At 43.6% G+C, this 27,976-nt stretch overlaps 1 protein-coding gene across 1 annotated transcript in view; it reads right to left on the bottom strand.

Moving 5' to 3' along the window:
• The window catches only part of lrpprc (leucine-rich pentatricopeptide repeat containing), a 74,652-nt gene that overhangs the window by 31,597 nt on the left and 15,079 nt on the right, over positions 1 to 27,976 (bottom strand). Inside the window, 18 exon segments of the mRNA XM_034100676.2 lie at positions 2,082 to 2,188; positions 4,211 to 4,335; positions 11,451 to 11,587; positions 11,589 to 11,659; positions 18,599 to 18,626; positions 18,628 to 18,685; positions 18,914 to 18,990; positions 18,992 to 19,047; positions 19,156 to 19,270; positions 19,502 to 19,558; positions 19,679 to 19,756; positions 21,349 to 21,408; positions 21,410 to 21,456; positions 22,439 to 22,496; positions 23,092 to 23,119; positions 25,096 to 25,165; positions 26,136 to 26,226; positions 26,300 to 26,418. Coding sequence (XP_033956567.1) covers positions 2,082 to 2,188; positions 4,211 to 4,335; positions 11,451 to 11,587; positions 11,589 to 11,659; positions 18,599 to 18,626; positions 18,628 to 18,685; positions 18,914 to 18,990; positions 18,992 to 19,047; positions 19,156 to 19,270; positions 19,502 to 19,558; positions 19,679 to 19,756; positions 21,349 to 21,408; positions 21,410 to 21,456; positions 22,439 to 22,496; positions 23,092 to 23,119; positions 25,096 to 25,165; positions 26,136 to 26,226; positions 26,300 to 26,418 — 1,382 coding nt within the window.

Here is a 27,976-nt window from a genome sequence, read left to right as displayed (position 1 = left end):
TAAAATAGATACCTTACACGTCCGGCTAGAGAATCTCACTTACGAAACGACGCAAGGCTTCCAGGCATTGACCCCATTCATAATAGCCTCTAGGAACATGCTCATGCAGCACCAATTCGCTCTTGACCTTTTGTTCGCCTCAAAGGGTGGCCTGTGTCATGTGATCGGTGACTCCTGTTGCACTTACATTCCCGACGCCACCAAGAACATCACTGACACCGTGCTGCATCTTAACAACCTGTTAGCTGACATGAAAGCTGATGACATATCCAACGCAGGTGGCTGGGACTGGTGGGCCTGGCTTACATCAGGCGGGTGGAAAGCATGGCTGGCTAGTATAGTTACACTCCTGGCGATCATTTTTGGCCTATTAATCAGTTGTACCTGTTTGATTATCCCAATACTGAAGAAGTGCGTTTCCAGCATGGTGTCCTCAGCTTTCGTTCAGTATACTACTATTCCATTACAAGACAATACTTTGCGCCACAGTGAGATAGATCAGCTAGAATCAGAAGAGTCTGATTCCGATTTATCAATATAATCATGTGTGTATCTCCTCTCTTATGCTTACATTATTACATTACATTACATTGCATTTAGCTGACTCTTTTATCCAAAGCGACTTACAATAACTACATTCGACCAGGAAGACACAACCTTGAAGAAAACAGAATCATATAAGAACATCAGGTTTCAAAGAGCCAATCGTTTCAAGTGCTACTCAACTGGCTTTAGATAAGCCAGTCCTTTATTAGTATATAAGTGCTCTGTTAGCATTTCTTTGTTAGTCATTCTATCGCTCGAAGTGGAGTCGAAAGAGATGAGTTTTCAGTCTGCGCCGGAAGGTGTGTAAGCTTTCTGCGGTCCTGATTTCAATGGGGAGCTCATTCCACCATTTTGGAGCGAGGATAGCAAACCCACGTGTTTTTGCTGATGGGAACTTGGGTCCCCTTCGCAGCGAGGGTGCAGCGAGTCGTTTGGCTGATGCAGAGCGAAGTGCACGTGCTGGGGTATACGGTTTAACCATGTCCTGGATGTAGGAAGGGCCAGATCCATTCGCAGCATGGTACGCAAGTACCAGTGTCTTGAAGTGGATTCTAGCAGTTACCGGAAGCCAGTGAAGGGAGCGGAGGAGCAGCGTGGTGTGGGAGAATTTTGGAAGGTTGAAGACCAGACGAGCCGCTGCATTCTGCATTCTGGATGTTATTATTATTATATTGGAGTCTGTCCTCCACAAAAACAGCCAGTTTTCTATGATATATTTGTGATGTGTTTACTTAAACCAGCGAAGGAGTGTATTCATTGATGTGTTATATCAGTCTATCCTATCATTTGTTTTTTCTATTGATCAAGTATGATCAAAAGGGGAGAATGTAGTGGACATTTTTATTATTATCATCCTTATTATTATTATCCTTATTATATCTTTCATATGTTTAAACCAAATGCTTCTTATTTCCTCTTGTTGTGCTTTTACCATTATTATTCTATTATATTCTCTTATGAGTTTCCCAGTCTCTGCAAGGCCACAGCTGTTTCAGCAGACTGGGAGACTCATACACAGTCACACAAAGTTCCGTTATGCTATCTGCAAGGCCAGAAGGTGTCTCATAACAATCTCCCCGTGTGAACAGGGGAGTTATAATATTCCCACTCTTTCCTTATATAATCTCTGCTTTTTCATTGTCCTGCGCACTCTCGGGCAGACTTTCCATACTCTGTCCGACCTGTGACAATATATTATTATATCGTGTATTTGAAGCTTCATATAAATAACCAAAAGACAGCTTTGCTTGATTCACCATTTATTTGTTTTGATCATTTGACTTGTACTCTCCAGAGCCGTGTTTGGGAGCCAGATTTCCATAACATATATAACATAGCCGTGATCAACTACATGGATCGGAAAGGAGCTCTTTTGTCCAAGTCCTTTTTTAAAACCATTTGTTCAGGAAGAAGCAGCACCTGTGTGTGTGTGTGTGTGTGTGTGTGTGTGTGTGTGTGTGTGTGTGTGTGTGTGTGTGTGTGTGTGTGTGTGTGTGTGTGTGTGTGTGTGTGTGTGTGTGTGTGTGTGTGTGTACCTCAATGATCTTACGGGCCTCGCGGTAGCGGCCTGTCTGCAGGAAGGCGAAGAACAGATCGTACAGCATCGCCATCTCCCCTCGCTCCTGACTCACAAAGTCCATGGCTGATGGGACACAAAGAGAAGCAGACCGACGGGGAAACAGAGCAGAGAAAGGCAGTGAATTAAAAACGTCTGCAAGGTGAACGAACACACACCATCTTTTTCTCCCGATTCCATTATTTGGCACAATGTCCCAGGCACAAAGCAGCCGGATCAAGTCTGCTCTCAAACAAACACAGGTCCCGAAAGAAAGCCTAAGCTCTGATGGTATAAGGCCATAAAGAAAGATGAAGGTAGAACAATTCCAAAAATACGGACACACACACACACACACACACACACACACACACACACACACACACACACACACACACACACACACACACACACACACACACACACACACACACACACACACACACACACACACACACACACACACAAAAATCTTAATACAAAAATAATTGTCCTTTTTTTAACCCGTCTGAATTCAAATTTCAGTTTGGAAACGTGTGTGAAAAATAGCAAATATTTAGTAAGCCCTGCATATTTAGACATACCACTTCAGGACACAATAAAAGGTAATAGAAAAGTATATTTGTCTTAATGTAATTCATCGACTGGGCACGTTTCATGGGCATTTCTATTAATTACACTTGAACCCTATTCACTTGTAGTGTCTCTCCTAATAGCACCAATTAACATGTCCTCCACATCCCAGCTTCCTGTAGACGTTACATTGACCTCCATGTTAAAAGGCATGTATTGTATTATGACCCTTTACTTTTTTTAAGTTGTGGAGCTGTTGCTATGGTTGCCTGAACGTCGCAGAACTACATTTTATGTTCCGATTTACAACCAAGGTCGAACAATGAGAGACGAGATGACCCGTTTGCTCCGCAGAAGGCCACTCTTTGGGAAGTCTGCAGGTTTTGATACATTCCTGCTTTTATTTCAACACGTACTCACAGAGTTGTGATGTTGAATGTTTCAAGGTTGAAGTCATCCCTCTCTTGCTTTATATGAGCGAGTAAGAGCCAGAATCATATTTTATATCACGATCCACGTGTTAGTGGGCACTGGTTTCTATCAGACTATTGTAAAAGTAATTTCATGTTTTTGAGGGTGCAGCGCCTGACTTTGAGGATCTGTGACCTCTTGGGGGGGTTCAGAGATAAAAGTGGGAGGGAATGGTGTATGAGGGAGTGTGTAAAATGAAAGTAAAGGAGGTGGAGAGGTGCTCCACTGCACGGTTTCAACCTTTGCACACTCCAGAGCCACTTGCACCTGCGGCACATTGAACGTGAACTTTTTCACCACGCTGCTGTCAACATACAGGGAGACCGCTCAAAACATGACGTCCGACGTGCTTCACTACGACCTCGTCTGACCCCCCCCCTCACTCTCTGCTGCTCTTACACACTCTTGGAATTGTTGCCGCTTGTTACGTGCACGTTTAATGCAAACATAGCGTGGGCACAGAAATGAAGAGGCAACCAGGAGAATTACACAAATATATATATATTAGAATATGTCTAGGAGAAGCACTGACAGCGAGCACTGCTATTCTATACTTAAGAGGCATTTTTCATATAATAAGCCTTTAACACGATTTATATTTGTTGTATACTCGATTCTGATTGGTCGATTGCTGACCATGAAGTTCTATGTCCATTTTGCATGTCTTTTGCTCCTTGTCCTGTTATTCCTGTCATCTATTCACTGACAACTTGTAATGATAGGCTTAAAACCTGAAAAATAAACCCCGTAATAGTTGTTTGTGTTTTGCTAATGTGGAGACCCTTTTTCGAAACCTGACAAAAATGAATGAAAAGCAGCAACTAGTGTTGTTTCTAAGACAGGGTTTAGTCCATAAAAGGTGCAACTGACAGGTTTCCTTAATTCTAGGAAATCCGTTCTAAAGAATCTGAGAAAATATAAAAAAGTTGAATAAAAAAACATGAATCAAGAAAAACAATTCTAACCTTCCTCGTTAATCCTCAACAATTTACATAAATGTTCAAACCAAAAGTTTTAGCACCATATTTTTGGGATGACAACAAGATGAGGGTATAAATGCGTCACCTTTCTGCAGCAGGTCAGTGTCTCCTTTCTCCACCAGAGCCACGACGATGCGGTGGATTGAAGGCATGTGGTTGTAGCGCTTCTGACAGTCCATGGCTGCTTCTAGAGCTCCGGACAGGTCCTCGCTGCAGACACACACACACACACACACACACACACACACACACGCACACACACACACACACAGGAGGAGATGAGAGCGCGAGTTAGATGTCAGGTCTATCCAGTCAGTCATGTACAAGATTGTGTGGGCAGAGAAAAGAGAGTGCATCGAGGGGCGTTAACCCTGTGACCCACCATTCAAGCACTGTGACCCTGTGCAACAATACAGGCCTTTGAATTCCTGACAGCAGACTGGAGGTGATGAAGCCTTTTGGCCTCAATACATCATTCTCACACAATCAGGCGCTCTCACACCTGTCGGCGAAGGGCTAATGTCTCCCTGGACAGGCTTTTAGAGAGGAAGCAATACAGCAGACACAAGGACGGCAGTGATCTTTACCCTCTCTGCTCCTCACAACTTCTCTCACTTCTTCTCCTCTTTTGTCCTCTCCAAACCTCTTTAACCTCCTCTCATTTTCCACATCTCTCTTTTTGATTCCTTCTCTTCTTCCCCTCGTCCTGATTTCATGCCGTCAGCTCCCACTCCCCATCTGATGACCCCGCCCCCCAGCTGAGCCATTTAGCAGAAATATGGCAACAACATTAGAGACCCCCCCCCCCCACCAGTACCAGCTCATGTCATCCTCTCCTTGCTCAATCTATCCTTCCTTTGCCTCTCGAGCAAACAAAAGAGTGCGCAATGGGAGGATGACTGCGCCTGATGGAGTGATAACGAGAAAAGTAGAGGGACGGAGGCGCCCGAAAAAGAAGCAAGAGGAACGAGAAGCTGAGAGAAGGGGGAGGGAAGAGAGACCACTTCAATCTCCTCTATTGTGACAGCGCTGCCATCAATCTGTTGATTGGGTAATTACCATGTCACTCACACAGAGGTCAAAGCAGATAGGGCACCTAGTGGGGAGGGGGGGGGGCAGAGGGAGTGAATGTGAGACAGACGGGTGGACGGAGCGTGAGAGAGACAGATTGAGAGTGAACAGGTGTAATTTCTCAAGTGTTTTCTCCTCTAATCAATTAGAGAAGTGGATAAGAGAAATATGCGCCGAAAGACCAACAACCCGGAAAAAAGTAAAACAGGAAATGGTGTGACCTTGTGTGAGGAGAAGAGAGCGATGGAGGGAGGAGGACATGGAGTGATTGGGGTTGGAAGGTAAAGAGGTCCGCTAATTGAAATGAAGAGGGACAACATTATTCAGCAGCGGCAGTCAAGAGGCTGTTCAACCGCACAGCCGTCTGATTGAACAGCACAGAAGAGACACTAAGAGATTTTTGAAAATGAGAGAAAGAGAGTGGAGATTGAATGAGAACAGGAGGGGGTTGTGGGTATTTACTACAAAAATGAAACAATTGCAGTTAGACGTTTGTAATTTACGAAATGTGGCTTGAATGGACAAATACTTTTGCTATGTGGTGTCTCGCAATACTTTTTTAGCGAGTCATGTTGGTGGAATCAATGTTTTCAAAACTCCTCTAAATTCATTTCATCCCCTACTATCGGTCCACTTCATTCTTTCCTCCACAACCTACTTATAATCCCTCCACCCTAATGAGACATCTTTAAAAAAAAAAAACATCCCTTCACTCTCCAAAAAATAAGGCCTGGTGTTGCAATTACACCCCCATCTGCCTTCCTCCCCTCTCCCCGCCCACCGATCCACCCCAAAAAAGAGCTAAGGATGTCGAAAGATGGATAATTTCCCCTAGGTACAATTTAACTGTCACTTTGCGTTGCCATTTACTGCGGCGCACAGCCCTGTTAATGTCCTCAACTTTGCATGTCAGCCACTTTCCAGCCAATTAAGCCTGAAAAAAATGGGAGCGCTTTGCTCAGTGGAAACCTGAAGGATTAGACAAGGAAGCTCATTTTGCCTCATCTCACCCCCCCTTCCTCCCATTTCTCTCCGTCCCCCTCTTTTGTTCCGAGGAGATCGGCAGGCCTGTTATCACGCCACTGTCCTTGCGTGGGGGAGGACAAGGTGTCTATCTCCCGAAAATGCAAATGAGACAGCGATCATGACACCACTAGCCCACTGTTATACACTTACATGTGTGGAAGAATGGCACGTATTCATGTTTACTTCAGTACCCACACAGGTGAAGAGTCTTCGTACTGCACAATGTTGATATGGCAACAGTAGTGTTTACTCATCGAGCAGCATTACCCTCATTACTCCCCCAATAGTCACGCTCCTATTAGCTCGGTTTTGGTCTCAATTTCGAGGAAAGACTCTCTACCTGCTGAATGCTCCACTATGCTGCTTACCCTTTCTTTCATTTGGTGCTTGATATTGTGAGCTTACTAGTTTCTTGCCTAACACGAGACGCCTCCAAACCAAAAAAGCCATACTGATAACGTCCCACAGAGCTTATGGTAACTGCAGATTCCTGTGATAATTATCCGCGATATCGTCAGTATGAGAACATCATTGACAATTTAACCCGTCATTGTTTATAAGCATAATTGATTAGGGCATGTTGAACCGTTAATGGAGTTAAGTTGTGCTGCGGTAACAATCTTTCTCAGTGTATCTTCCACTTTTCTATATTTACACGTCTGGCTGCTTTCGCTTTATCTACCAAGGATTTCCTTTTTTATTTCCATCTCCTATATCACTCATTTTATTTTCATCTGGTCTTACTGTAATTGAAAGGAGAGGCTGTGACCTCGTGTTAGGCCTAGGGATGGGTACCGAGCCCCGGTATTAAACGGGCCCCGGGGCTGAATTATTAAGACTGTGGTACGGTTAAGCTACGACGTTAGCGGTCTTATTTATCGGTACTACTGGAGACAAAATATATGTCATGTGTATTATTGCTACACAAAACATTATATTGCAGTTTTAGTGTCGCCAACTCCGTTTCTAACACATGCAAAAAGACTGCAAAATGCAGCCTGCTTGCGAGGGGGCGGGGCAGACACACACACGAGCAATTTGTCTAAACATTTAGCAAAAGTGCACCACATTCAGACGGAGGAATGCACCGGGTTCGACTGTCTTTCTAGCAGCTCTGTAGCCCCATCCACGAGTAACGTTTCCACATCAGGTGTTCTGTATGCTAGCAGCAACACACAGATTAACTCAATGATACAAACATGGGTTATGATTAGAGGTAACAGAGTTATTTATTTGTTAAAGTTTCAGCTATTCTGTTTACAGTTCTGTCATCAGATTATTTAATACGATTTGTTAAAACGTTGTCGTTTCTTTTGATGTGAAATATTATGTATTTAATTTAAATAAAAAGCATGTTAGTTTTGTTCACCTTCTTTTTTCTCCAAAAGAACCGATAAGAGTACCGTTAACAGACCGGACTGATAAGCGGTATCGATAAAAGTAGTAGTACCGTTAAAACCTCAACGATACCCATCCCTAGTAATGCCTCACTAACAATGTACACACAATATAAGACCTTTGGAAAGTGTGACACTCACTCATCGCCCATCAGCTCTCCTCCATGTTTCTGTCTTATCCACACGTCCTGCCAGCTCTTCATTCAGTGCGATTCATTAGCATTTTCTGGCGCTAATCACTTCCATAAGGATGTGGCAATCTGGGCAAGAGTAGTAGCAGGCTAGCACAACAACAGTGAGCGGACGGGCATGAAGGCTAACGGGGCGGCGCATATGATGGGCTGTCAAGGGCTAATCTGCCGGAGAAGTGTTCATTAAGTCATTAGCGCTGACACAGCGATGAGACGGGTGCAGGCAGGAGTGATGCCTGCTTTGTCCTCTTTTATCTCTTCCCTCCGTCCCCCCTCCTCCCCACTGTCTGTTTGTCCCCTGACTGACGGCATGAAGAGGAGGAGACCACCGGAATAAATATAAAAGATAAAAAGAGGAGACGAGGATGAGGAGATGGATTCAGCTGGAGCGCAAAGTCAAGTGCTGTGGTACTCAAACCTGCCCTGAGGCTCAGCTGAACCCCTGCTGGAACTATGTGGTGGAAACGCTTTACATTACTAAGCATTTCACACATCTTCCAAGAGACACTTTTATTTCAGCCCTGCGGCCTGCCCCCTGTCGTTTTTATAGCTGCCCATGTAGATCAAAGCTGCAACTGCAAAGCCTTATTAGGGGCCTTCGGTTGCACTTCTACACTATTTAGTGCCTGAAAACTGATGTTTTAGAGATAGAAACGAGCCGAATAGTCATTCTTTAACTCCTGCAGTGAATAATCTGCTCAAATAAAAGTTTGAGCCTGAAAGGAAAGATGTTTCTGTTTATTTATTTGACCCGAGTTTGTGCCTCGTCGTTCTGACAGCTCCACCCCTTCGCTCAAACTCCCCTCCCTCCCCCCCACATCTGCAGGTGAAAATGACTTTAGTGACACATTCATCGCAAGAAGTGTAGCAAAAGTCAAGACCGCAGATTTGTGGATTTATACTGCCACGGAGCAGATTCGTGGAGTTGTAATGACTGATTTGAGAGGTTGTAATAACCAAGTTGCAGTTGTAATGGAAAATATATTAAAAATATTTTTTTTTTCTGCAAGTGAACATTTCATCACTAAGTTCATTTTTTTTTCTACAAGCTCCAAAACTTTTTGTTTTCTTCTGTGACTTCAAATGTGTTCACAGACACGTGGATATTTTATACAAGTGTAAATGTATGCACACAAGCTCAGATTTATTTTCTGCAATTGCTCACATCAGGTTTTACACGCTCTCGCATTTTGCACCATATCTACATTCATATTAAACTTGCTACCACTTTCCAAACAAAAATGTACGATATTCTCAAGTGAAGTGGACGACAAACGAATAATATGTGCATATCAAGTTCTACATTTAGTTTGAGGGACTATTTTCAAGCGTTGACAACCAGCCAGCTGAAATACCAGCAGTCCGCTTGTTCACGTGCTCATTAGTGTGTTTTCACTGCAGTGTCATTTGGAGGAAGTACAACTGGCACTTGATTTGTGAACAGGGCTGTGCTAAGCTGGTGTGTGTGCCCGTTTGTGTGTGTGTGTGTTTGTGTTTTGGCTGCCGTTGATGACCCAGGAGTAAATTAGCCTGCTAATCTCACAGAGGCAGTGATTAACGAGTGAACCCTAGAAACTCTGTTGGTGCCAGGGAGCAGACTTACAGCAAAAACAAACAGCTGCAGGGGAGCACAGGGTGTTGTTGTGTGTGTGGTGTGTGTGTGTGGTGTGTGTGTGTGTGTGTGCGTCTGGGTGGGTGTGTTGAGCGTATGGGGTGGGTGTTGTGTGTGGTGTGTGTGTGTGTGTGTGTGTGTGTGTGTGGTGTGTGTGTAGGTTCGGGAGCTGTGCTGGTGTGTGTGTGTGTGTGTGTGTGTGTGTGTGTGTGTGTGTGCGCAAAGGTCTACCTCTACAGAGCAGCGTGTACACTAGAGGTAAACAGTGTGTGAGAGCATGTGAAGGGCATGTGTGTGTGTGTACGTGTGGGCCCCTAACGGCGCTGTGGTAAATCCAGCAATTAGTGCTCTGTACATAATTAACATGCTAATGAGTTGATCTACTTAAAAGCTGCTCTGAAAAAAATATAATACTCACACACTCTGAATAACACACACATACTGAATAGAGTTGAGGGGTGGGGCAATACCAGTGACCCCCAGCCAGTGTTTGGTAACGGTCATTTGCATATTTGCATTATGGGAAGAAGCATCGATGGCCGACTCTCACCACAAACACACACTTACACATTCGAGTAGAGCAGTGGGTGTTTCAGCAGATCAGGGGTGGGGGCTCATGAGAGAGGTTGCAGCTGGCGAATCCTCTCTAACAAACAAAACCTGGCTCTATCACCACACACACACACACACACACACACACACACACACACACACACACACACATATATATAAATGAGCAATTTCCACATCCTCTCTCTGTCTGAATCGCTGACCCAGAGAGTAACCTCAGCTATGATCATAGGGAGGGATGAGCGACTCATTGAGGCACACGCGCACACACACACACACACACACACACCTGGCAACTGGATTTGGCAGATGAAGACACACGTCTGAAAACAAAAGTGAGCTAGTTGGCTGGAAAGGGGAGAACTTCAGCCATAGAAAGAGAATATACCATAGCACACATTATGGTTTCCAGCTATGCTTGTCTGTTTGTCTGCCAGCCGGATTGCTGAAAAACGACTGGCCTGATTTTCATGAAACCTGGTGGAAGGGTGTAGCGTGGGTCAAGGAAGAACCCACAATATTTTGGACACGAGCGGATGCACAAGTTGTGTTTTCGCTTTTGTTACATTTGCAGAATAAGGCACAAGTGCTGCATAAACGTGGTGTTGAAATAATTCTGGAGAAATAAAGTTCCCAGCTGGAAAAAAATTCATGTGAGAAACGTAGAAACAGCCGCCCAGTCTTGTATAGAGAGGCGAAGTCCCTCCCTTTCCGGGGGAGCTCCAAAATTATGCTATTGAAGTCAATGGAGAGAGAAAGATTATCTTTCGATTCCGTTTGAATTGTGCCATGAATTACACATATGATGTTTGTCAATTTAAAAGTAAATTTTGCAAGTCAAAAAAAAAAGAAATGTGTCGTAAAACAGTGAAGTAACACATTTTTTGTGTGAAACCACTCAATGAACCACATCTCCCATCTCGCACCGAGTTGGCACATTTCACTTCTTTCTTTCAGAATGAGGCGGAAAGTATTAAAAGAGGTGAAAATCACTACAAGCCTGGGCACGTCGAGAGCTGTAGATACACACAAGGGGAGTTAGTCGGTTCCGTAAGAGCCAGCATGCGGGACCGGGGATTTGTAGTCTTTCTAGTTGCGTATTTTTCATAGTCTTATATTTCAACAGTTTTACGACAAACTGACTTTTTTTGACATGGAAATTATTGTTGAAGATTGACAAACATCATATGTGTAATTCATGGCACAATTCAAACGGGATCGAAAGATAATCTTTCTCTCTCCATTGACTTCACTACATAATTTTTCCGAAATAAGGTCCCATGGGTCGGAAGTAGATGGGCGGGACTTCGCCTCTCTATTGATGTTCTAAAATACAAACAATTCTTGTAGCATAACTTTTTTCCTCCAGTGACTTAAAGATAATAAAGAATGGAAGTCAAAAGAACGACTCCCCAACTTTTGTGTTTTTGTGATTTGTAACACAGCCAGTTCGCTTACCTCTCGATGTATGCAGAAACCAGGGGTGAGAGGAGGTTGGAGTTGGGCTTGACCAGTCCGAGGGTGAACATGGAGTCCTGCAGGCGCTGAACGGTGGGGGCGCCACCCTTGGTCGCCAGAGAAAAGAGCATGTGGAAAGAACAGCGTGATGTGTTTGTCATTTAACACCACCTCCTTCTCTTTCATCTCCTTCAGGAAGTCCACTGCCTCTGAGGGAGGGAAAGAGAGAGCGTCGAGAAACATCAGCCAACATAACGGGATGGTGATTTACAGGTAAAGACGGGAAAGGCCAAATGTCAAGAACAAAAGACAGGAAGAAAGAGATTATGCAGCGTGATGAAGGGAAGGCGAGCGGTGGGCAGAGCTGGGAGAAGAGTAGGGTGTGTGGATACGATAAAAAGGCCCTTTAGCTAATTCCAATGTGGGGAAAACAAACTCATATTAAAACAGCATTTTGTGCCCAGCAGGGATGCAAATCCAACCCCGTATAATGCCAACTCTGTGCTAATTGCTACTTGCGGTTTTCTAAACGAGACTACAATTACCGGACCCCTACAATGGAGGCCGGCTTTTTGCCGTGGCCATGTGGAAAGCACTTGGGGGGCTAAATTATAGGTATGTGGCGACAAGGGCCCGCCGTGGCCCAGTGAGACCCCGGTAAGCGGGCTGAGGGGTGGATCAGTTTGGTCAAGCCCAGTCGGTAATGGAGGGCTTTTTACCGGGCCGCTCGCCCATCTGGCCAACACTAGGGGCTAAATGGTTAAAAGGGAATGTGTGTATGTTTGTGTGTATATGTGGTGTATCACACTAAGGTAATTAAGATGCGTTTACTGTCTATTTAGACAGCTGCTAATGGGCTGACAGCGATACAGCCGCTCTCCACCACAGATACTAATCTATACAGCAGGACCGAGAGGAGGGGGAGATGGAGAGATGCAGAATACATGTGAATAACGTGTGACAAGCCAGTCTTCTAACTGCAGGGCAATATGGGCATGAGTTCAACATCACACACCAACATTTTCCTTACTGTGATGATGAAAGAGTGCAGCAAGCTCAGATGCAGAAAAGAAAATTAAGTTAAAGTAAAAAAAAAAGTGTCTCAAATAATATTCACACTGGTAATATAACAAAATCCTCAAATTAAGTGACTATTGGGAACCAGTGTTGGGCAAGGTTACTTCCAAAATGTAATTTATTACATATGACCCCTTCTTATTACTGTCTTTTGAAAGTCATAAGTTACATTACAATATTACTGTCTCTGCCAATATAATGAGTTACACTACTTTAGTTACTTCTCCCAAATAACCACAAAAGAATGGCTAGGTTATTTAATGCTACAATGTAGGTTTAGTGCCAGGCTCATATACATCAGTAAAGGGCGATGTGGTTAGCATAACAACTGTGTAGGCCTTAAGGCTCACTAACAACTTGTATTACACGGCTTAGTTGATACTCGATTCTGATTGGAAATGCTTAACATGTGACACGTTGTTAATACATTAGATACAGACCAGTGTCAAGGACTATAATGAAGGTTGCTAAGGAAAGAAAGAGAAAGGAAAAGAGGTTATAAAGACGGGAGCGCTGGACGTCAGATAAATCACCAGAAGAAGGCAGACAGGAAGTAAACACTAACAGGACACGGGAATGGGCTCCGTGTGCAGGCCCGGGTTCCAGAACAAAATGACTCAGGATGCCTCTGAGGTTACAGGGGCCGCAGGCAGTCAGCAGGTTTACATGAGCAATAGTGGCAACAGCAATGAAAAATAGCATTGTATGGTCCCCAATGAACAGATTTTATGGCCGTTGTTATGTTTTGAAACCAAGCAAGTGAGAACATTTCAAGTGAGTTTAAAGTTGCAATCCTGAAATATTTCATACAGTCCAAAGTGGACTGTGGCAACGAAAAGCACAGAAGCTTCAAAGCTGTACTGATAATAAACAAAAGGAGAACATTTTGTAATCAAGGCACATATTATTTGAACCAGCTCATGGTTTGAAATGGCACAAACATTGAAAAGGCAAAAGTATTATTAAAACCATGTAGCCTACTAAAATCACTTTGGTCCCCTCATATACTCTGGTAAGAGAATATTTCACTGTGCTTGACAAACTGGAATCACATAATCATGTGAGGTTGACTTTGTTGACCTGGAGAACATTTTCAGCTGCAACATCAGCTCGTTGAGAAGCTTGGGATTATGAGATCTTTCTGTAGCCATTCGTTGGTTGAAGGCATCTGTGCTATTGTATGCATTATTTTTTGACCCAACATTTTCAACAGGCATGGCAGAATATGGCCCTATTTTCACATGAATATTCTAGGCCATTGTCTATTTGTATACCACGAGCTGACAAGATGACCGCCTTACCCCACTGTACAGGCGGGTAGCTTGTTTTAGACTTCTACCTGGGCACGGCTCTGTTTTGCCGTGGTATCTTGGCAACCTGTGGGACCGAGAGGGGCGGCCGTAGTTTTCGGGCACCGAAGAGTGCTGCTCCGGGGGCGAGAATAAGCTAGTGTCACAACGGAGGGGCACGTGATGTCCCCATTCCGAATCCGGTTGCTACCTGTCTGCAGTAGATGCAGTGTTGCTGGCGTTTAGTGATGGTCGCTTTAACCATTCTTCGTGGTAAATGATTATCCACAGATCAGATGTGCGTCACTGCTGTGAAGCACTTTGGAAATGATGCTACGCGCAGCGGAGCAGGTCACGCGCAGCTGACATATTTACTGTAACCCCGTTACTTGTGTAACGCGTTACACCCAACACTGTTGGGAACACACCCATTCTCACACACACACACACACACACACACACACACACACACACACACACACACACACACACTTGTGGGCTGAGGGACAGCGCCACTGGTGAGTGCTTTGGCATCCTAATTTCAGTATTTCGCTCTCCACCTCTCTGTGCCAGTTGTTAAGGCGATGGGAACCAAGGCTGTCGCATGTAATGGGACAGGGGAAGGAAAATACAGAGAGGAGGAGGAGGAGGAGGAGGAGGAGGAGGAGGAGGAGGAGGAGGAGGAGGAGGAGGAGGGGTCAAGGAGGGAGACACTGTTAAACTGAGAAACTCCCTCTACAAGGGAACGTTGGGATTTTAGCCTTGACCATTTTTAACAAAAATACTCAACACACTACAGGACAGGGTAAACCTCACAAAGCATTATAGGGCCTCTTTAAAGGATTGCCCTGACATGACGTCATGTTTGTACTGTTTATCAGTTTCATATGCAACTTGTTCTCACCCACTGACTCTGTCTCTCTCCATGTCTCACTTCCTCCCTCCTTCCATCCATCCATAACTCTCTCCATCACTCCGATACACCCGCTAATCACTGAGACCAATGGCTTGGAGTTGATCCGCCCAAATGGAGCTACACCAGCTAACATCCCTCCATCTTCGTTGAATCCCCCCCCCCTCTATCCATCTCTGCCTTTATCCGTCCATTTAGCCAGTATGCATATCCATCAGCTCAACCCGAGCATCATGGCCAGCAAAGTGAGCCAATCCAAACACACACTCTCACATCAGGGGATGGGAGGCAGAGACAGGCCAGGTAAACACACATCACACAGCCCAATGGTTCATCTAATGTTGCATGAGAACACACACACACACACACACACACGCACACGCACACGGTGGTGGTGGTGTACCAAAGTGGGAGGATGGACAGATGGTGAGAGAGGGGCAAGGGCAGGTCAAAGAGACGCTTGGTGATAGAGGAGAGGTGTATTCAAAGACGAGGGAGAGAAGTGAAGGGGTGTACAGGCCATGAGGCAGGAAAGTTAGATTAAAGGATGTATTCTTCTGGTATGGGCTATACAAAAAGGTTATCCAATACATGTTGTCTGTGTCAGCGGATCATAATTCCATTGTTGAGGTCTACTAGAATAGATTTATACTGTGCAATTTTCCAAACTCACATTGGTTTCTCAAACAGCATCTCTGTAAAGTATGTGTATTCACTCTCTCCACTAAACGGCTCGTTGCAGCTCTTGCGCCCCCCCCCCCCCCCCCCTCCCTGTGAGCCCAGTGTGCTCCGATTGGTCGGGACCAGTCGGGACGTTGTGAATCGCGCTGAGCGCCGTGGGAGGTGTGATTTCCTTGTTTAGCGATACACAGCGAAACAGCCAAACTCACCCTGAGCACACACAAAGTCACAGCCGAAGTAAAAAGCAATAAGTGTGGCTTGATATTGAGTAAGAAAAAGGTTGATAAACGCTGTGAGAACGGGTCTGCAGAGAGAATTTTGCCACGATCCCAACTGTCTGTTATCAGCCTGCAGCCAGGGAGGAGAGATCAGCAGAGCTGCCTGCACTGAGTGTGGGGAGGTCTTTTCTGTGTTAGAGTTTTACTCGCTACAGGGTGTACTTTGAGGGTTTTGACTCTGCAGACCGTTTACATGCAGAAAAACCTTCATAACACACAAGGGACGGGTAATAACCGGAAAAGCATGACATGGGACCTTTAAGTTGAAAAGCCAAAGCAAGTTCAAGCAAAACATATCTACATATTCAGGAATCTATTTGATTTACGTCCTTATTTGCGTTCATTTAAATGTAAAGTTTAGCACTGGTGTTGAAACGGGAGACATCTTCCAATGGGATCACACCAACCCATGGCTCTTGTTCCTTTCCCTCCTATTTCAAGCACCTTACTTTTGACCACAGTCAGCTGCAAATACTGCCTTGTTTTGATCTCAACTAGACATCTGTAAAGTTTTATGACAGGCCAACACTTGGGAAAGTACTACAAACTTATTCTGTGGCAGTAACGTTTCTAGTTTTTTAAAGTGAGTTAAACTTAAAGATTGGGAAGTGGTCCCTGAATTAACTAATTCAAGAGTTAATAGCTATGTGTTTATGTCTGATGATTGTGATCTGTAGTATAAAACCTACACACTTTTACAATAACACTGGAAAAAGTGAATCCTTATATTTTATTATCTTTGGAATGGATGGCAGCAATAACTTGGATACAATTGTATTAAGTCCTAAACAGGGTCATACAGTTTATAATGAGGTGACTAAGGGGCTGCAGGCGAATATGGTGAGAATGTTACATCTGCAATTATCAACCCACATGTCCATATCGTGATTTTGAGGGCAACCTAGGACACAATCAGATAGCGATGTTGGGAATATGTTGTTGTCGGAACATAAATTCACTATATTTTGTGAGTATGAGTTCAATTGTTTTTCCACCCTAACCTTCTGAAAAAAAATGAAGAGATGAAAGGTAAGACAGATGGATGTATAGACACTGACAGATGTGAAGATTAAAAGGACCCTGAGGGGGATGAGCAGTGGATGGAAGGCAACATAAGGATACATTCAAAAGGATAAAGAGAGGTGAAAACAAAGTTGCCTGACGAGGTGGGAGGCTTTGAAACAAGGGCAAAAACAACAAAGCCATTAGAGAGGGCGAGAAATAAAAAGCAAGATGCCAGGAGACATGATCTTCAGCTGGTGTGTGCTGGGTGGGGACAGGCTAACATCAAGGTTAGCCATGTGTGCTAATGTGGCTGACAAGCGTCCCCTCCATATGCACACTCTAGCTAATGGCAAATGCGTTAGCGCTGCCCATACACACCCCAACACACACACCAACCAAGTCGCGGCCACCAAATGCCTTTTGCTTGAATTCACATGCAAATTTCTCTGTGTGTGTGTGTGTGTGTTTAGGGCTGTCCCGAATACCATTTTTCGGGCTCCGGATATTCGGTAGTAATCAGCAGCGAATATTCGAACCGCGCGCGCGGGGGGGGGCGTAGTAATCAGCAGCGAACCGCTTCAACACGTGTATTTCGGTGTATTCACGGCATTCATTTTGTTATTCTACAGTATTGTTGTTTTATAGTTATTTGTTAATGTAACCCAATTTGTGTTCTTTGAAATTGAAAAGGATATGGCATTGTGTTTGTTACTTTCGTTGCAGTTGTACATGTCTCCTATTTATGGACATGCTTTTATTTTTGAAGGAGAGGTAGCGCTGTTGACAGGAAGTTGTTGTTGCTTTGGAAACAACGTGACGGAGATTAACAGAGAAAAGTAATATCTACATAATAAAGACGGAGAAAGTAAACGATAACGTTTATGGTTAAGTGTTAGCACCCCCGAAGAGGCACAAGCTGAGCTCTTACGTTGATATCGGAGATTTCAATAAATTCAAAGAAAAAAACGGGGGAGAAAAACGAAAAAACAAACAAACGAATATCCGAATCACGAAATTGAAACCCGAATAGTACTCCAACGAACGAATATTCCGGTACAGCCATAGTGTGTGTGCATGTGCGTGTGCGTGTGTGTGTGTGTGTGTGTGTGTGTGTGAAATGCTCAAGTACTTCGGCGGACATGATCTTCCATTAGCATCAAGGCGGATTTCAATAATTCTGGAAAAATACACAGTCCTGTAATTTTCCCCCTCTCTCATTTCTCAGTGGTGCGAAGGGTGGGAGATTGAGAGAATGACACGCTTGGAGACAGAGCGGGGGAGAGAGGGTCAGATAGAGAGACAGAGACGAAGACGGAGAGAGTGGAGGACAGACGGGGGAATAATTTTGCCTGTCATTGTGTGCAAAAAGCAGAGCGGCAAAACTGATGGTAATTGGGTCTTCGATGGGCTGAAGGAAACCCCACCGTAGCATTCTGAAAATGGCAGGCTAATGTGGTTTGAGGGGAGGGAGAGAGACAGATTGTGACAGAGCTGGTGACACACACAGGCTCAACAACACACACACAGGCTCAACAACACACACACACACACACACCACACACACACACACACAACACACACACACACACACACACACACTTTAAGTTCAGGCCTGATTTACTTTGATCCAGCTTACTGTCAGAGATAAAGGAGTGAGGAACTAAGTGCTTGTGGGATTAGTCAATTAATCAATTGACACAAAATAAAGAACATTAAGATAATCAATAGTTTTTAAACCGTCAAGCTGGAATGTGTTTGAAGATCTTTTGGTTTTAGAAGATCAGTTGGAGAAGAGTCTGAGAAAGTGTGGTGTGCAGTTTTTATATAAAAGGACACTTAAGAAGAAGCTGACTAATGAAGCAATTGGCACACTAGAATCTTAGCGGCAACCCGAGAGAAACTTACCCTCGATTCTGTCACTCTTTGCGAGACAACTGGACCAGTGCGATGTATTTAGTGCCATCAAGCTTCACTGACGAGTCCTTACGAGTCCTGAAGACAAAGACAGAGAGAGACAGATTAATGTAGTTCACCTCTCCTGCTAGCCTTCAGTCTGATGAGGTGGTGAGTGAAGAGAAGGAAACGAGGGAGGACGGGAGAGTTTCCTGTTTTTTAGTCACAGAGCGGCTGCATTAATGTCTCCCCTAATACCACTCAAGTTCAACTTTAATGGCGTACTACTGGTCACACGCACTTCTTTGTGTATCCTGCCTCACTTACATTTCCCTCTTCAGGTTGAGCGCCTCCTCCACGTTGTCGTGGCGACAGCACAGGCCGATGAGGCTGGCGTATGCGGGGGGTCACCATCTCTTCCTCGTGCTCCTGCTTCAGCTCCAGGGCGCGCACCAAGTTCTGATCACACGTAAAAACAAACACATTTCAGGACCAAACACACAAAAAGCAACACAATTTCAAGAAGAAACCAAAAGGGTTGTGTGAGTGATCCAAACAAATCCTACCCTCGTCAGCGACGAGACTCTGGATGGTTTGTTTGAGAATGTTGCCAAATGGTTTGGTTCTCTGCTTTCCTTTTGGCGAGCTTCTCTTCTCCAGAGCATACACCCGGCCCTCAGCCCCCTGATGGAGAAAGGTGTTGAACACATAATCAAATGCATACACACCTTCAGAGCTTGTTTTAAATAACACTGAGAGCTCGATCCATTGTTTATTTGTTTGCAAGTTGTATTCAAATGTGGAGTTCAAGCAATACAAAGTTTCCCTAAGATAAACATAAGCGTTAAAAATGAATAATATTGAGTCTCGTAGCGTTTGAACATTTGATATGCATTTTCACAGCGTCCTACTTACAGTGCCACGGAGAGCATCTGACCCAAAGCCATCGTGGCCCACCAGAGCAACCACATCCTGAGACACACACACACACACACACACACACACACACAACATTAAACATCTTAATCATTAGGGATGCTATAATAACAGAGTAGTGCAGTACAGAAACGTAGTACACACACTGTACTGTACCTTGATGAGCTCTTGGGCTTCGTAGGACTGCAGCAGGTTCCTGATGCCTCTGAAGATGTTCAGTGTCACAGATATATTCTACAGAGAAACCAAAGGGAGAAAAGCAACATCAGCAAAGCACCGATGAGCCAACAACAAGCAACAGGTTCACAGGAGCTCAACCTGTTGCATTGTGTTGGTAAAAAGTTAACTGCAACCAAATGGCTGGGAAATAAGTTAAAACAACTTGAAGAATAGCTTTGTTTAAAAGCCGTCACAGAGCTTATGGTTGAATTAAGTTCAATATGCATGCACCAACAAACATGTACTGGGTGCTTTCATTTATTTCTGATAGTAAAATACAATGTGTGTAACTACTGTAAATGAATATGCGATTATAGGGTATTTTTGCTTTCAGGTATTTACACACTCCACTATTTCTACTACCAATAACTGCTCATTAGGAGTCACTAAAACAAGTTATCAGTCCTTCAAGGTCAGAATTAAACTTTCCTAGGCGAACATGTTCACCCGTTTGTTCCATTTGGGTATTTTTTTCCGTGACTCAAAAGCCAAGACTGTGTATTTGTTCGTACTGAACTCCAAACGGCCCTTTAAGATGTGCCCTTTGACCAGTAATGTAAAACATGATTTAATCTTCTACAACATCTCTGGACGTCTCAACTCAAACCTTCAGTCTTCAGCAATGGAGAGCAGGAAAAGAGTGTGTGTGTGTGTGTGTGTGTGTGTGTGTGTGTGTGTGTGTGTGTGTGTGTGTGTGTGTGTGTGTGTGTGTGTGTGTGTGTGTTGTGTGGGTGTGTGTGTGTGTGTGTGTGTGTGTGTGTGTGTGTGTGTGTGTATCGTGAATAATCCGAATCTGATTACACACAGCAAATCATCTCAGATCAGAGTGTGTAAGCTCTTTTAAATGCGGGAAGTAGGGATGCATACCGGTATCACCGAAATACCGGTTACTGGTGGCTACGGTATACCGTCCCGAAATCAGATCAGTTTTTTTTTTTAAATTAATTTTAAACGTGAGTCCGTGGCCCGTGATGGTGGGTGTTATAAATTAGATTGCATAATCGTTTATCTTAATATTTTATGTATTTTTCATTGTTTGTTCAATACTAGAAAGGTAAAAGTCCCACAAAAGGACTGATGGGATTTGTTTTCCTCTCACCAGTGAAGGTAAATGTTGATTTTAAAGATGAGATTTGTTTGTTTGTGCAATGCCGAGATCTCATGACCATTATTCTATTATGTATTTGTTCTCATGGTCGAATCTCAAGTTTAACATTAATTATAACGGTCTGTTTGCATTGACAAGATGTGCTATTCACGCGGCACACCTGATGGCGGGTGTTATAAAAGATATTCCATAATCGGTTTTTCTTCATATTTTTTATGTATTTTTCATTGTTTGTTAGGTACTAAAAGGTCCGAGAAGTCCCACAATTGAATTTAATATTCATTTGACATGTTAACTATACTTCATGGGAGTAATTGTGGGATGATACATTTTCAAAGTATCACGATATGTATCGGTTGAGTATCGGTATCGTTCAGTGGTATCGTAAAAAAGTCAACGATATGCATCCCTAGCGGGAAGGTTATGAATTAACTGGATATATGGTTGAGTGGTGTATGAATGTGCTCACATCAGAGTGTGTGCGTGTGCGTATGAATACCTGATCTTTTAGTTGATTGAAGTATTTCCGCAGCTTGTCTTCATTTGCATGCACCTCCCCCCTCCGACATGCTGTCGATAAAGCTGTACAAGAAGTAGGAAGAAGTATCTGGAAGTGATGAAAACACACACACAGTGACTACACAGTTGTCTTGGGAATACATTTCATTTCCGTCACTGTATCCATTTATAAAAAAAAATCAGTGACCTCTGCAGAGTGTGTGTTTGTGTTTCTGCTGACAGAGGCTGCTTCTGGGCTGCAGCGTGAGTGAACGTGCGATGGCTGGCAGTGACAGCTTCCCAACACACACACACACACACACACACACACACACACACACACACACACACACACACACACACACACACACACACACACACCACACACACACACACACACACACACACACACACACACACACACACACCACACACACACACACACACACACACACACACACACACACACACACACACACACACACACACACACACACACACACACACACACACACACACACACACACACACACACACACACACACACACACACACACACACACACACACACACACACTATGTTGCCTAATGTGATGTGACATGGATAACATTCTCCATCGCTCCCACCAGCACTAACACCAGTTTCAGATGGGGACTGTCCGTGACACACACACTTACACGGAGCGACATTAATGCTCCAACCACCCACACTCTCACACTGTCAGACCAGGAACACTGCACAGCAATAACACACACTCTTTTAAACTACTCATCGCAGTGTCAGCAGCCAGGCTCTATTTCCTCAGACGGAGAGAGCAGGTCTTTCACTCACACGGAAATAAACTCGCACAGGCTGGATGTAAGAAGCGGGGTGGTCGGCAGAATTTCTGCCATTGAGACTGCACATAAACACACACACAGATCGGACACACACACAGGGCGTGTTTTTGTCATCTGAACTAAAGTTGGAGGATGGATGAGACGGAGACAGCAAGTTTGAATACCGATACATGATGGATGACACACACACACACACACACACACACACACACACAGAGAAAGTCCTGACTTGTGTACAAACATCTCCTTACCAGAAGCCTTTGTGCCTTCTTTTGAGAAGCGCTGGTCTTTGGACAAGAGCTCAGTAATCTGGGGAAACAAAAACAAAAGTTAAACGGACAATAAGACAAATAGCGTACATTAAAGCCAACAACACAGGAATAGTTAGGGTTACATTTCATCATAGGAAATCCAATCCTTAACAATTCTTTTTTTTTTATTAACCCTTTAACAACTACATTTCGTATATTATGAAAGAGCTCCGTGTGAATGAACTGTATGTTTGCTTAATATCTTTTATTTATACGTTCAGTGGGCCATAAGGAGATGTGGATAACAGGCAGCAGATGGCATTTGTCAGATTGTATATTCTTCCTAAATGTAACCCAGTGTGTAGCAGATGGCGAGTAAACTGGATATCATAACTGTTTCATTGTGTGAGGAATAAGCCGTGATATATAGTGAACATGCATCAAATGCTTTAAATACGAAAAAGAGATTAGTTTTAACTTTAATAAGTGCATGTCTTTATAAAGTGTTATCTCTTTTGTACATGAGGGCTCTTTCACTGGATCATTTATTATTTCCAGCTATTTCACTTTAAGGGAAATGCTTTCCGTCTGTAGTCCAGTACATTATCCCTCACAGATACTCAACACATAATATGGGCACATTCACTTCTTACCTTCACCATGCTCTCCACATCAGAGGACCTGCAGGGGGCAGTAGAGGACAACACATGAGCAGCTGGGCGACACACACACACCCCCAGCGGGTCCACAGGACTCCAGCGAGTCAGAGTTAATGTGCAATTTGCTCACAAGTGAAGGTACGTTTGCTTTTAGGGCTCAAACATAAAAGGACGTCTACATTTGCTAAAAATTCATCTCAGGAAAAAGAAACACCTCCACCACACACACTTCCATCATGGATGTATTCTGCTCTCAAACAACATTCAAGTTTTACCAACTTTGAGCTCTGTTGCTGTCAATTCCCTCCATAAATGATCACTCTAAAGTTGTCAAATTACAATATTGCGAGATGTCTCTAAACTTATCTCACTTGAATATTGATTGCTTGTACGGTCTGTGAACTTTGTACTGTCGGTGAACCGTTCAATGTTCAAAAGGATGTTGTTTAAAAACTGAAATATAGATGTTTTTTAAATCCCATTTCCACCCCAACTTTTAAATATATATATAGACAAACCTCATAAATGTTTGATATAATAATCAAAAATAAGTACATTTTCTGACATCAGATAGGGTTTGATTTAAGTGACCATAATACTGACTGTGTCATATTGCCATAGCTACTGAATTGACAGTGTAGTACAATAAAATACGTTAAGAAAGCGCGACAGATTTTTCAGTTTGACACACTCAATACAGAGAGAGGAAAGACAGCAGTACAAAAGCCTGGGAAACCACAAAAGACACACACACACTAAATGATGACAATGTGCGACATTTCTGGCGTTGTCAGCTAGTTGCTGGAGAGGAGGATAAAGGGGGAGAGGAGAAGAGAGAAGAACACGTCTTTAATGATTAAATTATCCCCTGACCTTGTCTTTGACAGGGGCAGGTCCCGCATTGCAATGACACGGCACTCACACACCAACACACACACACATTCCCCAAGTGACAAGCCCAATTACGACCCTGTCAGGCAACTTAACAGTCAGAGGAGTGTGTAGGTGTGTGTGAGAGTGTGTGTTAATGCATGGCAAATGGAGGAGAGGGAGCGAAGTCATACACATAAAAGACGGACACAATGTGGATTCAATGATTTTAAATATTTTTTAAATGAAGCCAATATCTTCTAAAAACAGTCTTGTAATGTTCATTTATTGGTGGTTTCGAAATAAGCTAAAACTATATTGCATTATAATCATGTTCCTATTACGTTAGTTCGAAATCAACCAAGTTAATTAGCAAATCAGTTACAACAAAGTATATAACTAAGAAAGTTTCAAGTGAAGCTCGACTGAGCAGACTTTAGCTTTCTGGAGGAAGAAATAACTTTGCTCCCTGCAGACAAGTCAGTGCCTTTTCTCTTTGGCTCACCTCCAGCTTCACTCAGGGGCCGGAGCGTTTCTGTGTGGGTGTGGAGTGCTAAACTGTAAATATTCATAAATACCCCTTCAACAAAAGCCCACGGGTCAGACCCCGGTCCTAAGGCTTCGTGAGTGTGTGTGTGTGTGTGTGTGTGTGTGTGTGTGTGTGTGTGTGTGTGTGTGTGTGTGTGTGTGTGTGTGTGTGTGTGTGTGTGTGTGTGTGTGTGTGTGTGTGTGTGTGTGTGTGTGTGTGTGTGTGTGTGTGAGAGTTAGATCAGTATGGGGGTCCATGTACGAGGGGCAGTGGTGGGCATCTGCTAATTTACATATCTCCCACGGTGCTTTGGGGCGAGAGCTGAGGGATGACTGCCTCCATATGCATGAGGCAGCCGCAAATATGTGTGTGTGATGGAGTGTTTTTCCCTGCAGCCCCACACACACACACGTTGTGGTGGATGGTGTGATACGCTGCACATGTCATAGTCACAGCATATGCTGCAGTGACCTCTATAGCGCTACAGGCCTCCCTAATAACACCATTCAGGAGTTTGAAGGAAATTATGGAGAAATATGGAATATGAAATGATGAAGATCACATTAAGACAAAAACAGAGAACGGGCTAATTGACTCACTTTTTGAAGCCGAAGATGAGGCTGCCACGGAAAACACTGAGCTCTGTCGCCGGGCAGGATGGATCCGACACTGGCAAACAGAGCAGACAGATAAGTGATGAGGGAAAGGAAGAGGGAAAGGAGCAACAGCTTGTGCTCTCTGGAATTGATCTGTGTGGTTTAGTTATGAATATACGTTGAATATAACCTACACACACCGAGTCGCTGTATCATTTGTGGGAGCTGTGGATTATAACACCTTGCAAGTAGTAATGCCTCGCACAAAAACACATCAAGGTTTATTGTCCTTGGACAGATGGAATCATACGACCATTTCCTTTGTTATTGAATATTGCACTCTTTATCTGTGGCAGTATGAGGGGGCAATGGTTGGAATGTAGCTAATAAAATAAACGTGCAATCTATAAAAGGTCTACAAATATGTAAAAATGGCTGAAGGGCACGGGTATTTGTTGTTTGAGTGGGTATTTGTGGGAAAGTAAAAATGACCACATTTTTCAATTAACAGAGGTATGAAGAACAGATGCATCTGAAAGCAGGAAAGGTTTGGCTTTTTGTTTGTTTGATTACTTATTGGAAGAAGCGCCTTGAGGATGTGCAGTGTTTATGGAGAAATAGATCAAATTAAAACAAAAAAACTGTGTGTGTGTGTGTTTCATTGAGAACACACAGAAAGAGGAAACGGAGCGACGTACAGTATGTGAAAACTAGTGGTGGACGTTTGAGACTAAAACAAGATGAAAGACAGAAAACAGGAAGAGTCATCCATTATTTACCAGCCTTCTCCATCCGTCCTTGTGACAGAGCGAGCGCCGCTCCTTCTCGCTCTTTACATATTCACACACTCTCTTAAAAGGCCTGATGAGCAAAGAGGAGTAAGTGGGCAAGTGTGTGTGTGTTTGTGTGTCAACGCTGGTCCAATTAGCCCGCAGGCAAAGCAGCGATCTTTATGCTGATGGGTGCTCAAGATGCAGTGTGTGTGTGTGTGTGTGTGTGTGTGTGTGTGTGTGTGTGTGTGTGTGTGTGTGTGGTGTGCTTACGCAAGATGTATAGTTCGGCCAGGTTGTAAACAGCCAGTGAGCGGATCTTTGAATTAAAGAAGCCCTCTGGTGCCAAAGAGAGGCCTGCATCCTGAAGAGAGGAAAACAACTATATGTCAGCAAAAACACACACACACACACACACACACACACACACACATTACCTTGAGGATACGTCGAGCTTCTTCAATGTCGGCGAAGGCAGGGAAGACGTAGTGGGATAAAGTCTCGCTATCAGGTTCGATCTTAAGATCCTGCATGGCGATCAACACCTCAACCACTCCTAAAACACACAGAAAGTCATTATCTTTTTTTGAATAGTGACAGAGGAACTTAAGAATATTAATGAAGATTCTACAAACTGCCAAAACAAGACGGGAAGAAAATGACATCAGGGATGACATTAAAGGTGGGGTAGGTAAGTTTGAGAAACCGGCTCGAGATACACTTTTTGTTATATTCCATGGAATGCTCTTAACGTCCCGATAGCAATGAATATCTGAAGTGCTTTGACAAAAAATCCATAAAAAATGTCATCTGTGGAAGCCGTAGCGCTGTAAAAAGCACGACCAATCATTTTAGCCAGCCCGGCTAAAGTAACTGGATGGCCTGCCTGCCTGTCAGCCTTCCTGCCTGTCAGCCTTCCATCTGGGCACAGACTGCTTCCGGTTCCTTCGTCAAAACCCAATGCAATTTCTCCATAGGATTTTGGAAAATAGCTGGAAATAACGTTTTGTTCAGCCGGATAATCTCCACATGTCTATCATACTTTTATAATTTTCTAATCATAAATCTAGTCGCCAGAAGCAAAATGCTAACGTGAGTGCTATAAACGAACTACAGCAGGGTCGCTGCTTCAACGTCACGTCAACTTAAGATCCATATTCAAACTACAGACTCAAAATGGAACAAGTTGAAGCGTTTGTTTGAACAGTTTGCAGGAGGCAGGCACTTGCTTTGAAGCAGAACAGGGCATACAAACTTAGCGGGAGTGTTTACGTGTTCGGTGTAATGACGTAAAACGGCCTGGACAACTTCTGTAGTCCTATTCCGCCACTTGTTAACAACCATCGTTTTTCAGACACGTCAACTCTTCAGAAATCACCACTGCTGATGTATTTAATGTCGTAGAACAAAACGTGATCCGTCTCTTCAATTTGTGTCAACCACAGACCTTATTTCCAGATATTTTCCAAAACCCTCTGGAGAGATCCCATTGCTTTTTGTCGAAGGAACCGGACGTGGTAAAAATGCTAACTGACTTCCGGGTTTTAAGACGCGTCACTGCGGTTCTCTATTAGTCATGTGCGCGTTCGTGTGTGTTGGAGGAGGGGCTCTGTGAGGAAGTGGCAGATTTTCTCCGGTTGTGTATTTTCAAATTCTAGCGCACTCGAACTGGTTTCTCCGAAATTACCTAGCCCACCTTTAAATGTTATTTTGAACCTCCGCCAAGATTTTGTTTTAAGTTCAGTTGAGCAGGATTAAGGAAAAACTACAACACATGTTCATGAACATTGGTGGACGCAAATCACAGGAAGGATTGACATATCATTTTTAACTTAAGGACACAGCCCTGGCAGAAGTCTGTGTTAAACCCTTTGAGTTTAAATCAATTTAAAACTTACATTTAAGCTTTTTCCCCTTACGAAGACTTATTTTTAAGTCTGAAAATGCCAGGATTTCCCCTCTAGAATTCAAAGTGAAATCGATGCCCATGAGAATGAAAGTTGAATAAGTATTTGTGGTGACAGATGTCATTATGAACATTTGAATCAATAGTCAAAATGTAAGTATGAGATTAATGTCTTTTATATGCATCTTAGAAATGCAGAAAAACAACA

The sequence above is a fragment of the Pseudochaenichthys georgianus genome, chromosome 15, assembly GCF_902827115.2.
Source record: "Pseudochaenichthys georgianus chromosome 15, fPseGeo1.2, whole genome shotgun sequence".
In the NCBI taxonomy this organism is placed as follows: domain Eukaryota; kingdom Metazoa; phylum Chordata; class Actinopteri; order Perciformes; family Channichthyidae; genus Pseudochaenichthys; species Pseudochaenichthys georgianus.
Note: the sequence above shows the minus strand (reverse complement) of the source record. Positions and strands in the feature narration are given on the sequence as shown.